A 13,901-nucleotide genomic window follows, 5' to 3' on the forward strand; every position below is an offset into this window, starting at 1 on the left:
GATTTCAGCAGCTGATACTGTCAGTCTTGACCTTCTAAAAGCATCTCAGGATGTGTTCAAATCGCGTGACACTGGTAATGCACTGGCTTTGACGCGCTCGATGTGATGGGTTCTTATCTGATATGACAGGAGAGGTCAAGAAGCAGCCTGAATGCAAAGGGCCCCTGCCTGAACACTGTGTGTCTGATGAGAAATTACCCACCAGGCACGATCACAGCACACAGAGAATAATTACCACGTATACGTGACTGCAGGGGGGGGTGGGCAATAAACACATACGGACCAATACGGACATTGAGACCTTGAGCAACAGCAGGGACTAGACGTGCCGATATTTAATAATTAAATGTGATAGATTATACAATATACTGTTTCTGCATTTAAGACAAACAAGCTCCAGTTTTATCAGACGTTTTTAGAGCTACAGAGCAGTTCTGCCTTCCACTGATTCCATGGGTGTGCTTATTTTTTTTTTTTTTGGTCTGAGCACCTTAACAGTTCACGTCACACTGTTACCATTTCATACTCTATGTGCAATCTAGAGGGTCTACCATTTAAAAAAAAACACCTCCATCAACGTTCCTGAAATAAATGTGGGTTGTTGTGCAGTTATACAAAAGAACCATCAGGGAGGTTCTTCACAGCAATTCCCCATAAATAAATTCAGCAATGCTGCACAGTGAAATGGTGCATCAGCTTTAACAAAAGGTCTGGCGGTCATGCGGGTTGCCTCAGAGAGCTTTCTTGGTATTCCAGATCTTATAAGGACCTCCACAGTCGTCTCCCCTGAACCCAGAACCAGTTCTTAACAACATTACACACTTTAGAAATCACAAATCTAAAAAAACAAACAAACAAAAAAAAACAAAAAACAGATAGCTTTCCGTAGCCTTGTGGGCACTGATTACGGCCGCATTGGCCTCTTTCGACAGTTGCTTAGAGGAGCACGTAATTGAGTGCTAGTACAAGGTTTGAACAGTTAGAGTATATAAGCTTGGAAATGTTATTTAGGGGACACCCGCTTATTACAACTGCTAATTTGCTAATTAAGGTCTAAAGGAAAAAATATATAAAAATGCTTTGCAACATCTGCACAGGTCACTCTGATGATTGATTGTTATGTTACGAAAGACAACTGTGCATTAGGATGTGGGCCTCCACCATCACATGACTAATTTAGCTTGCCAAGTTAACATTTAGTGGTATACGGGCTATACTAGTACACTGATACAGACATAGTGATCTTGCTTTGCTTTGTAGGTTTAGCATCATGCTTGTTGCTTAATGCCCCTCCCCCTCATTTTTTAATGCAGTTTACTGCAACTTCATTGGATGGGTGTTTAAGATTGTTACAAACCAACAGTTCATTTTCTGGTTCAGTTCAGTTTTTTATGGTTTCTGAAGCAAAGCAGTTTAGTTAAACTCAAAACAAGCTAGATCAGGTTTTAATGAATAGAAGCATTAATTCAATTACCATTATTGTTAAAGTTATTATAATACATCTGATGCCATGAAGCCATCAGATACAAGTTGATTGTTATTTATTTTGTCAATATCATGAACACTGTTTTATTGTGCTACATTCTGGTGACATAAGATAACTTGATGATGGCAGTGGTTCTTAGCCCTAGCCCTAGAGCATCACTGCACTGCATGAGCATTAATGTAACACCAGGTTCACCTCAAGAAGGACTTTTCAATTAGTTCATCAGTTGCACCAGGTGTGTTGGGAGCAGGGGTATTGCAGGGCAGGACTGAAAATAGCACTGCACTATAGAACTGGATTTTTTTTTTTTTTTAAATCCCCCTGCGAATACTCAATCCAGCATGTTTGCTATTGTTTGACAGACAAGTTCTAAGAAACGGAAAACCGTACGCATGAATTGCTTGATATGACAGAAACAGAAAATTAAGACCAAGGCATGCATGTTGAAGTCAGACTATTCCTCAGGATGTCATTTATTTTTAACATTTTTTGAACAACAAAGGGTTAAAACTGCAATACTTGGGTATAAAATGTACAGCATAATGTTGCTAAGGCAATAAAGGCATAAGAAAGTCCATGTTGAATGCTTCTTATGTCGTAGGCACGGTTTCTGCTTTACTCCTTAGGTTTCAGAAACAAATCTATTAACAAGAGCAACACACAGGACATCTATCTATACAAAAAGCTAGTAGCGGAAAGGAAATGACGATCATGCTAAATAAAACAAAAACATGGCACCAACATCATTCTTTGGATATAGCTTAATAGCCTATGTATGGACAGCAGCACAGTAGTGACCGATTTACAGACTAGCGAGCAAAGCCATAGTGAACTAGCAGCTCACCGTCTACAGTTGTAGCAAAAATGCTAAACTACAATAAGTGGCTTTCTAAAAAGTCTACTGCTTACAACAGCTTAAAGTAGCACTTGTGTAGAGTTTATAAGAGGTATATTTTGACACGCTGCCCTTCAGCTTGCCAAGATCCGCAAACACCTGCTTCAACATCAGTTCAAATTGTAAAACAGTGAAGCAAAAAGACAAGACAAGACAATACAGAGATTACCTGAGAACACTTAAGTTTTCGTGGCTCCATTACTCACTCTTGCCTTCATCATCTCTAGAACCTCCAAAGACCTCATGCAAGGACCAACAAGCAGGCTACATAGAAAGTGATTGCGCCACTGCTCTATATGGGTATTACTACAGTTCTAATAGCCTACAGTGTCTGCACTTCATATCACACATACCTTTGAAAAAACATGCTAAATATGATGGAATGTTGAAGTTTCCAGTGCAAACGGTGTGTTGTGGTAGCCTGGCATGCCAATATGCTTACTTCTTACAACATACCTAGACCCCGTTTACACCTGGTCACTTCATGTGACTAGTATCTGGATTGTATCCTCATACGATTTTAGCCACATGCATCTACACTCGGTAGTCAAATGAGTATCTCCGGTTCGTCTGACTGCGTGGGACAGAATATGCCAATGTGCTCATTGCACAGGAAATATTACTGGGGTTTTGATTGTCGAATGGGTCTTAGAGAGACAAATGTGTTCACATTGATTTGAGCGATCAGATTTGTATTTATATTAAATGAGTCTTGGGTGCGTTTACACACACTGGCTCAGCATCATCCAGATATAATGCTGATATTCAAGATGCATGAAGTGACCAGGTGTAAACTGGGTCCTAGTTACTCACTGAAATGGGTAATTGGCCTAGTGTCGATGGCTAGGGGAATCAGGCATTTAACAAAAAAAGAAAAAAAAAAAAGAAAAAAAAAAAAAAAAAAAAGAGACATGAGTTTGGAACCACTGCACGGAAAAGGCCCTTCTTTACCAACGCCACTGGACAGCAATCTTAAAGACCGTGCCAAGAGCTGTTTGGGGCACTGCTTTTCAAGGGCAAAATACTGCAGTTTGGCAAACTAGTGTTGCACTTGTACTTTGGTTGCAAAACCTCAATGCATAATAAAATCGTCACCATAATCAACTACGAAAGAGTCATGCGATGTAACCATGATTGCCCTCGACCATATAAATCACTGTCACTGATCTCTATTCAAAACATAAGGTGCTTCTGTAAAAGAACAGGCTTTCTAGGATGCAGGAAGATTTTTTAAAATCTTCATTACTTCAAAGTTACAATGCATGGCTTTACTCAACATTTACTCTACTCTACTCTAAGTAGACGTTTTCCTATCACTAAGATACATATTTCCCTTCGGTCAAATATCTAAGCATTTAAATGTAGGTACTCACCCGTAAACGTCACATTATTGAGAGTAGGGTGGAACACTGGAGTTCAGTTAAAAAGCATTATTTAATGCTGCCTTTTACATGTGAGGCTTTTTTTTTTTTACCAGATGAGCAACATCACTCAGCTTTCATCTGATCCCTGACGTCTGAAGGCAAAGTGTCAAAGAGTGCATCCTCTACCACAAGGCCAGCGCGCTTCAAGGCGCGGCAACAGCCCAGCTCGGCTGGCAAAGCCTCGAAATGATTGCCCTTTAACTCCAAATGAGTCAACGAAACCAGAAAGGAAATCTTTGGTGAGAGCAGAGAAAGTGTGTTCCTCCCAAGCTTGAGGGTTTTCAGCTTCTTGCAGAAGTACAGTTCATCCGGGATGTTCTCAAGTTTGTTGCACGAGACCGAGAAGTACTGAAGGCTCTGGAGAACTCCGATCTCTGGGGGAATGAAGCGGATGTCGTTGTAGGACAGATCAAGATAGCGCAGCTTGTTGCAGAGGAACAGGTGTGAGGGCAAAATCTCGATCTTGTTGTGGCTGAAATAGAGGCGCTCCAGACTACCCAGCTTCTTGATGTGCTCGGGGATGTGGGTGATCCCATTGTGCCACAGCTTGAGGCATGTGAGCTTCCGAAGGTGCTGGAAACTGATGATCTCCTCAATGGAGCGCAGGTTGTTCTCCTTAAGATCCAGCTCCTGCAGGTGGGTTAGACTGAAGATAGCATGTGGAATGCGTTCCAGATCACAATGCACCAGCTCGAGCTCTGTAAGATGCACCATTTTCTTGAGGTTGTTCAGCATAACCAGCTTGGTGCCATCATTGTGCACATACAGGCGCTGCAGGTGGCTGGACACGTCCACGATAGACTGGGGGATCTTGGTCAAGTTGCTTTTGAGCGTCAAGGTCTTGAGGGACTTGAGCTCCCTTAAAGAGTCCAGGGTTATGTTCTTTGATGCATCAGGACTCAGAGAGCCAGTCAGGTGGAGTTCTTCCAAGGTCCGAAGGCTGTAGAGCCACAGAGGCAGCTCGCGGCCATCATCAAACTTCACGCGCAAAACCTTAAGGTTCTCCTTCAGGAAAGCAAGGGCCGTCTGGTGGATTTTGAGGGAGCACTGGTGCAGAGAAAGCTCCTGAAGATCCTCCAGCTGGGAAACAGCAGCAGGGATGGTGATATTATTAATAATCTCCAGTTTCAAAGACTGTAGCTCAGTCACCTCAAAGACCGTGTCTGGAAGCCCTGAGAGCATGAAGAGCTGAAGCTCCAGACGGTCATTGGCATTGGTTAGCAACCTCTGGCGAAGCTTATCCACTGTCCACTCATGGTTCAGATTCAGCTGTTTGAGCTTGTTCTCGCTTACCTCAGAGAGAAATACGGCAAACCTCTTGGAGTACAGTGGATCATACTGGTCAATCATGTGCAACATGAAGGCAAAATCGTTTTTCACATCTGGGATGTCATCAATTCCAGTTTCCTGCCTCACATATTCAAAAGAGTACTCCTTCAGGGAACGGTAGAACAGCCAATAAGACGTGTAAAGGCATGTTAATCCGTAGACAATCACAAAACACAAATAACAGTAGCAGAGCTTGGAGAAGAGATGGGCCATGGTGTGATTGCAAGAAAAATTACTGTAGCCTATCATATCCTCTATATCCATCACTTTACATCTGACCGTGATCTTAACCTTAGACACCAGGATACTGTTGTACACAACGATGAGAATAAATTTGAACACCTTGAGCACAGTCTGACGAACATACATGAGATACAACAGATCCCCTTCCTCCACGTGAAGCCGGAACTTTTTGACCTTCTCAAACAGCGCTTTGGCCTGCTCTCCTTCCTTCTTGTCAAGTACACTGGCCGTTGGCTTGTCCACAACAATCTTTTCAGGGATAGATCGGAGCGACGGCGTCTTCTCCAGGTTGCCCTCGCCGGTGGTGCTTTCAAGGTTTAATCTACTCGTACTCGTACTGTTCTTTTTGTGGTCTTTCTCCTCTGGATTCTCTCCCGATACCTCAGACAGGGCTCTCGTAGTCCAGGGGGAATCAAAACATTTGCCCAGGATGGAAATAAAGTGCTCGATTTTCGAGCTCGAGCCTGGAAATTTGAACCAGAAATTGCTGCACACCATGAACACAAGGGTGTGTATGAGCACCAGGTAGGGGAAGTACTTGGCATACCAGTGCAGAGCCTTTTCATAGCACATTTGGTTTACGAAGCTGTATTGTTGCAGATCCAGGTTGGTTTTTAGGCCCTTCATCTCGTGGAACACAGGCACTGGAGAAACGGGTGAGGAGGGCTCCGTGTGGTTTGGCAAAGGCACCGTTTGGTTTGGGGCAGGTGTCCGTAGGGGAAGACATATGATTTTGTCCTGCATTACCTGTAAGGGCAAAGGAGAAAGTCAATCAACAATAAAATAAGACAAAAGCCAGCCTTATTGAGAGTCATTTAAAATGTATGGATTATTTTTATTTATTTATTTATTGTGATTGTCAGTAGTGATTTTCATCCAAAATAAATAAATAAATAAATAAAAATAAGGAGCAATCTAAAAAAGAAACCCTGTGCCCTAAACAATACACATGAACACAAGCTTAAAAGTAGTTATAAATGGGTGTCTGGGTAAAAACAGCAAACTAGATAACTCAATAGGAATAGTGTTACTGTAAACAGGATAGGACGGTAGATAACTATTTCTGCACACTGACATCAGCGTGACTCAGACAGGAAATGAGAGATTATTGCTCTGACTCCAGCAGACTCCAGAGGGAGACATGCTCTCTTAAATGCATTTGCACAAACATGTACCATGAAAGCCAACTTTCATATGAATAACAGCTGATTCAGTGCTACTGTAGAAACCAAAGCCACTTGAGGCATTTTAATGAGAATAAAATCTCCAAGGCAGCCATTGTCCATGTAATAATGCCATCCCTGCTGAAGGGCCATTTTCCATCCCTTTCGGTGTGAAACATCATGTCTGGTACTTTAATTACTCCCTGGTTTATATGGGAGATGAGCCCTGCCTCCAAACTGAAGGGCAACATCAGCTAGAGGGCAGACAAAAGCCACCCAGCATCACAACACAAGAAAACACAACTGCTGAGCAAAGCCTCAGAGGAGGGATCTGTCGTATTGTGCCACTGCACAAAGCTTGCTTGTGTTTTACCAGCATTAGAGCCCTAAAGGAGCAATAAAATCTGCATTATGCACCCCAGGCTCACTCCCTCACCTCCCCCTGGTCAAACACAGCTTTTTGGCATAGTGTCATGTTTATCTCCTCTATTCATAACAGGAAAAGAATTAATTAGGAGCAGTAATGACGGTCTTCACTGGTTTCGACTTTCATGACGTAATCGAATCATGAAGACGATTGAGGACAATGATTCTGAGTCATTGTTTACAGGCTAGGATAGATTGATTCTAAAACACTTCCATCCTTTGAATGCACTCCTCCGGGGAGCTTGGGGGATATTCCCACCCAACGGATCAGTTCCTGTCACTGCTGTTTGTTTAATCTAAAAATAATTAGGATAATCTACAGGAATGCAGATAGAGGAACAAGCAGGCCACAAGGAACCCAGTGATTGGGGGGGGTTAAAGAGGCAGACTAGAAATCACACAAGCTTTATGAGGAAGGCAGGGCCTAATGCAGTGAAGGAGGAGGCGGTGCTGTGTGCGTGTGGGGCAGCTGGAATTTCTACCCTTTTCCGTAAGCAAACTAACACTCCACTATTAAGCTCGTTTTAAGCACAGTGGCCCATCTATACTACACACATGAGGAGCACAGTGATCAAGCTGCAGTGTAGGAGTCGTTTATTTTCCACTGCTTATTCAAGAGGAGGACTGTGTGGTTCTGTCTTTGCTGATGGTTCTTAAATGTATTTGGGACACAATAACATTGGAAACACAATAGCAGCTTTGATTTTTTTTAATATTTACATCTTAACGTGAACTTTGAACATTGCCCCTTTTGTTTGAACCCATTCATACTGCAAGTGCACAAATATGGGACCAGTAGCTGTTGCCTGGGATCAAACATGGTGTTTCCTGTTGCCCTATTAAAAACTCTCACTCTCACTCAAACACACAAAAAAAAATATAATATATATATAATAATAATAATAATAATAATAATAATAATGATATCTGATGAATGACACTTGCGCTGTTTCAAACCTACCAAAAGGCTAAAAATTCAGTTCTGCTGCATCTGTAACTTTGCCTCAATTTGGTGAAAAAATAAAAGGTTTCTGCATCCGTTACTAGCTTCCAAATGTTAATGCTTTCGTTACTGCAACATGTCATCAGATCTCTGCCATTAAGTCCCGCCTCCACATACCCACTATCCACTCTCTAACTTAAAATTGTCCAAACATGCTGAGTGGATGGGAGACCTGCTGATACTGGGGGGTGGATGAGCCACCAATACTGGGGGTGGATGGGGCAGCATTTCACCTCCTGAAGAGGAGACTAGATGTAGATCAGGAAACAAACTAAAGGAGCAAATTCTGATCCATTATCATATCGTATTACATCTTTTTAATGTCGTTATTGTATAGCAAAAGCAACAGACTTTAATATATAGTGTTCCAGTTGGAACAAAATCATTGTATCTTCAAATGTGCAGCTTTAACGGAGAAGGCAAAACCATTCAATGGATTATCAAGTAATTTGGGAGCTTTTCTTTTCTTGAGACACAACAAAAACTTTGTTAGCAATCATGATGAGCGGATTGCTTTTCTGGGTCCACATTTAAAGGGTTTGTTTTACAGCACTCATTGATTTGATTAATATACATTACAATGGGAAGGTCCAGGAAGCCCAGTGCAGATCTAGTCAGGGGCATTTCTTGGAGAAGCTGCTGTCCAAGAAAGAAGTCCATAATTCCAAACTGACACCTTTGAGCTCAACTTAAATTTGTAGCGGACCACGTGGACCACGAGAAAGCCCTCTTGAAGAAATGTAATGGTCAGGAAAAAGACCACACTGTCTGGGCACAATGAGCAGAGGTATGTTTGGAGCAGGAGAGGTTTAGCTTAACCACAAACCATCAGCTAAATACTTGAAGCTTTCACAACTAGGTGTTCCAACAAGACGATGGCCACAAGCGTACATCAGAGGTGGTTGTAAAAGGGATAAAAGCAGGCCAACATTAGTCTTCTGGACTGGCTTTCCTCCAAATCCCAGCTGTGCTTAAAATCTTGGTTTGGGTGCAACTTGCTAAAGAACATTAAACCTAATGTTAGGTGAGCAGTATATATGTATAATTGGGATCCTGAGGGTTGATTTCCTGATCAGTAACTCTCTGGGAGTCACTTAGGCCTGGCATTAACATGCTGGCATTAACAGTTAAACAACATCAGCTCACAACGTGAGCGTAAAAACGGGCACGAAACGTGCCCTACATTCAAATTATATCCAAATGCTGAGACGAACTGCACGAAAGAACAGGTTGGGCACCAACCTGCAGGGTACATCCAAACACGCCAATCATGAGCATGACCACGGAGAGGTATTCTGCGAAGACGTCCCACCATGGCTTGAGGACCCGGAAAGCCGGCTGCTGTTCCGAGAACTGACGGAATTCTGTCACTGGAATCATATTCCTGCAAGGACACAAAGAGGAAACGTGAGCCTTCCTGAGCAGAACATGAACATTGGTGCTTGTGGTTCAACTCAAGCAAGCTGTTCTCATGCCCTGAGCAAATGGTGCACAAGAAGCCATTTGTCATATCCAAGGCAGATCACGTTTCAACTTAATTACAACAGGAAGTGTGCACAGAACAGCAATGCCCTGAGAATAACTGTCCTTCAGCTGTCCTCGTGACATTGTAAAAGCCATTGTACTGAAACATCCCTTTTGCTTTTGTGCATTTTACAGTCCTGCCCACTTCCTGACCATCTACAATTCTGACCTGCAATGCATCACTCTCAAAAGGCAGTAGCAGATTTGTCTGCTTAGCCAACATGCCAGTAAATGTTTAGGAATTGATTTGAAAAAAATAAAAAAATAAAAAAAAAATAAAAAAAAAAACCACACACACCTGATAACGTCAAGCTTAGCTATCTGATGCAATTACACCCCACTGAATACGGCCTGAGACACTCTAATTGTGTTCGACCAAGTCTTCTATAAGTGCCCCTTGCAAGTGCAAGTCCAGATACATTCCATCCCATCATAACAATACATCTCTCCTTCGGTTTGATTAATTATTGAAGCCTGTGCTATCCAGCTCCCAGTCCTTGGCAGTTGAGCCAGAAAGCCATTCCATTGCTGACGAACCCTTGCAGCTGTCTGCAAGGATAACACAACATACCAAAGCAGACAGCAGACTCCAGGACTGGAAAAATGCAGTGGATCATTACACACACACACACACACACACACACACACACACACACACACACACACACACACACACACCTGAGAGAAAGGCCATGTTGGTGTACTGAAGGAGACCACAGTGACTCATCAGTTACTCATTGCAGCTTTCTTCCTTTCTCGTCTCGTTTTTAGAGAGTGCTGTGGCATCTCTAACATAATGCTGACCACTCTCCACGTGCTCACAGCATCCTAATGATGCAAGACTACGGCAAGCTCTTTAAATGGACACTGGAAAATACAGGCAATGCAAAAGCCTCACTCCAACCTCAGGAACACTCTAGTTAAAGGAAGCAAACCAACACTTCAACCATCAATCTTTAGGATGCGAGGCACTGGAGATGCTACATCATCATCATCTCTGCTTCTATACTCAACATCAACTTCCTATCTAAAACATACAGCTCTGGATTCAAATTCACCTTTCGATTTATTACCAGCAACTGAAGACGTAACCTGCACCAAAACAGGCATCTTTAAAATGCAACCCTCCCCTTATATTTTTAGCCCATGCATTTTACCAGATTGACCTCTGCTCACTTCAAGCTTCCAAGCCTTGGATATTCTGTGGAAATCCCTCTCTTTCCTTGAGTGGTGCTTCCAGCATAAACACGCAGATATACAACCAAGCGTGTGTGTATCCTGTTTGGTAAGCTGTTGCTAAACTACTCTGTGCTTAATCACGCAGCGGACAGCAGCAACACGTGAAGCAGCTGGAGCGAACGGCCGAATAATACAGAGTTAAAGGCTGTCCGAGGAGATCGTCCCATCAATTTAGTCTTGTGTGGTTCTAGTGTAGCATGCCTTGGGCAAAAACAGTAACAAACGAAGCCACTGTGTATTCTTTCTTTAAACTATTTGGACATCTGAGCACACCATCTGCTTTAGATCAAGCATCAAGTGCCTTTTTTTTTTTTTTTTTTTTTTTTTAAATGCAATTCACTGTGTACACTATTTTTAACCACCCAAAATTTTAACTATGCATACCACCATTGGCACTACATGGAAATCCATATATGAGAACCCGGTCATCGATGAATCAGTGGATCGTGCAGCATATGCGCTCGACATGAGAACTGGGACACATTTCATTTGTTAAATATGCATGTCTATACATACACTATTCTCTCCTTACACCCATTACACTACGTGCAGTGTGTGTGTGTGTAAGGCTGGTCAACATTTAATAACAGTAATTCACACGCAGGCCTTATTCGACGTTGGTCACTGCCATATAATTACAGCAAAGAGTAGTGATGCAGCTCTGACGCAAGAGTGGGCATCAGACGAATGAAGATACTGTCTGACTTCATTAAGGGGGGGGGGGCAAGCATGGGACACTGATAAGAGAGGAAACGACGCTGGTAAAGGGTGGGGTGGATGCTGTTTATGGATTCTTGATGACTAAATATTTCCAAATTGGCCTAAGCAACTGTGTTAAGTTATTAACGGCTGGTCTCAGAACCCCAATAACTTCTTATTTCAAAAGGAGATCTGGAAGTGGGTTATTTGCGACTGGCGTCTACTGAGAAACTTCTCAGGCGGCTGTCCTTCAAGATTAGACCTGTGTTGAGCATCTGGGACCTGGGAGGCTTTTATACTTCTTTCTTCTCTCGGCTCCTTCCTGCCAGGAAATGGGGCTATTCTCGCACATGGTGTTGGAGAAAAGAAAAGAAAAAAAAAAAAAAGACAGAAAGACAATGTGTGTCTGAATCAGCTTCAGTCTCCAGGATGCAGAGTTCTGCTGGAGATGGACCTTTTTAAAACAATGGAAAAACACACAGACACTTTGCTTGAAGTGACACAGAGCAGACGGTCTTCTGGAGTGCGTGCTGTGTACAGCCTCCATACTCCACCACTCAGGAGGGTGAGAGCTGCCCAGGCGACTGTGGATCGTTCACACACTCCCAGCTAGAGGTGTTGTAATGAAATAAGGCCCGAGCGAAGGTCCATGAAGAAATTAGATTAGCCATGTGTTCCAGCGGACGCAACGTTTCCAGCAGCCTCACCACTGCAGTCTATAGCGGGTGTCTTGAGTCAGGGGGAAGCCTGAGTGCCTGGAGCTCAGTAAGCACTAATTACACCGCGAGATCCGGGCGGCTTGGCGCGAGGCTCTATTAAAAAAAAAAGAAAAGAAAAAAAAAAAAAAAAAAACGCTAAACGTTTCCAGCTTGGGCTGTGTTCCTTTCTCAAACGTACTTATCACTTTATCACTTTAATTCAGTCTTTAAAAAATAATGAAAAATAATTAAAAAAAAAACAAAACAAAAAAAACGACCCGCTGACGAAACAGCTTCACGCAACACAACACGAACGCGCGAGCCGCCAGCGTCGCTAAATGTCCAACAACAGAAGAAGCTCGAGCACGTTTCGCTGTGAATGAGGTGCACTTTACGCATGAAGGAGGAGAGAGGAGGAAAGTTAACGTTAGCTAAATTTGCTACACTGGTAAAACACGCCAAAGCAGCGCTGAAGGCTGGAAAACTGAACCCAGGTATTTAAAAACGAGGTTACTTACCCCGAGAGAGAGGCTCAGCGGCGGCTTGCGGGCACTAAGCGAGGCGGGCGGGCTGCATGTCCTTGGCACGGCTGCGTTTGGTTCCCTGCTCTCGCTCTCTCGCTCTCTCTCTCTCTTGCTCGCTCTATCACTCGCTCGCTCGCTCTCCTCTTATTCCCCCTGCTGCTCCTGCTGAAGCACAAAGGCTGCACTGAAGTGACGCTGCCGGACGGGCGGGGGCTTCCAGCACTGCCCCACCAACACCTCTGCCCTCAGCCGGCGCTTATTTTATTTATTTATTTATTTATTATTATTATTATTATTATTATTTTAAAGCTCCAGAGTTGAGAGCAGTTCCGCCAGGAAGGACACCGTTAGCGGGACTGTCCCATCCTTTCTGAAGCCTGTCCACTCCCTCGCGTCACTGGCTTGCATTATGGGTATTTACCCTTTTCCACGAGGGCTTTACAAATGCAGGCGAGGAAACGGAACACGTGGGTGGACTTGGTGGGTTGGTCTGGTGAGTTCAGTTTCAGACACGGGTTTAAAAATAAAGACAATAGTTTTTAGCCTGGCCCATACTTATGAGTGAGTGTTGGATATCAGGTCTCCTCAGCCAGGCATATAGTTCAGTAGTTTAGTCCTGGGAGGGAAAAAAAAGCATAAGCTGACCCCAGATCAGCAGTTTTCAGAAGGTTGAGTTGATGAATATGGACTGCTGAGTGGAAAAGGACAAGCAAAAGTGAAAGGCAGGGTCAGGTTCAGCAAGCCTTTTGTCTCCAGTCTGTACTGTAGATGATCAGGTTGCAACCACAAGAGTTGGCTGGACCGTTTCAGGCTCTCTGGAAGTTCTCTATGAGGCTGGATGACTGGATGGAGGGGGCAGAGAGTTTAGGAGCCCTAAATCATCTACCAAAAATCTAGTTTAGTTCCACTTTATTGTCATTATACTAATACAGCTTTGTGCAGTACTGTTAGGCTCCGGTGCAGAATAGGTAGGACATGGTACGATAGTGCAAGGACAGTAGACACAAGACATGGTGCTTAGACAATAAGTACAAAATATACAAATGCACGTGCATGTGCAAAAGTGTGCATGAAGCCTAAGCTAAGTTACTATACTTATAATAATGTAGAGTGAATATGTGGACCTGCAATGAGCTGTGCGTGCAAATGGAAGAGTAAAACAGGGAGTTCAGGAGTGTATGCTGACGTAGGCCAGTCTGGTGTTGTAAACATCCCCACGTACATGAACAAGTATACGGTGCAGGACTA

At 43.2% G+C, this 13,901-nt stretch overlaps 1 protein-coding gene across 1 annotated transcript; it reads right to left on the bottom strand.

The window, feature by feature from the left end:
• Positions 1-1,929: 1,929 nt before the first annotated feature.
• On the bottom strand, positions 1,930-12,734 carry lrrc8c (leucine rich repeat containing 8 VRAC subunit C). The gene is made up of 3 exons (XM_072682975.1): positions 12,648-12,734; positions 9,212-9,353; positions 1,930-6,124 (listed from the first exon to the last, which is right to left on the bottom strand). The coding sequence occupies exons 2-3, from the start codon at positions 9,347-9,349 to the stop codon at positions 3,869-3,871; spliced, it is 2,394 nt and encodes a 797-aa protein (XP_072539076.1). The 5' UTR covers positions 9,350-9,353; positions 12,648-12,734; the 3' UTR covers positions 1,930-3,868.
• Positions 12,735-13,901: the final 1,167 nt, after the last annotated feature.

Source organism: Salminus brasiliensis, chromosome 7 (assembly GCF_030463535.1).
Source record: "Salminus brasiliensis chromosome 7, fSalBra1.hap2, whole genome shotgun sequence".
Taxonomy (NCBI): Eukaryota; Metazoa; Chordata; class Actinopteri; order Characiformes; family Bryconidae; genus Salminus; species Salminus brasiliensis.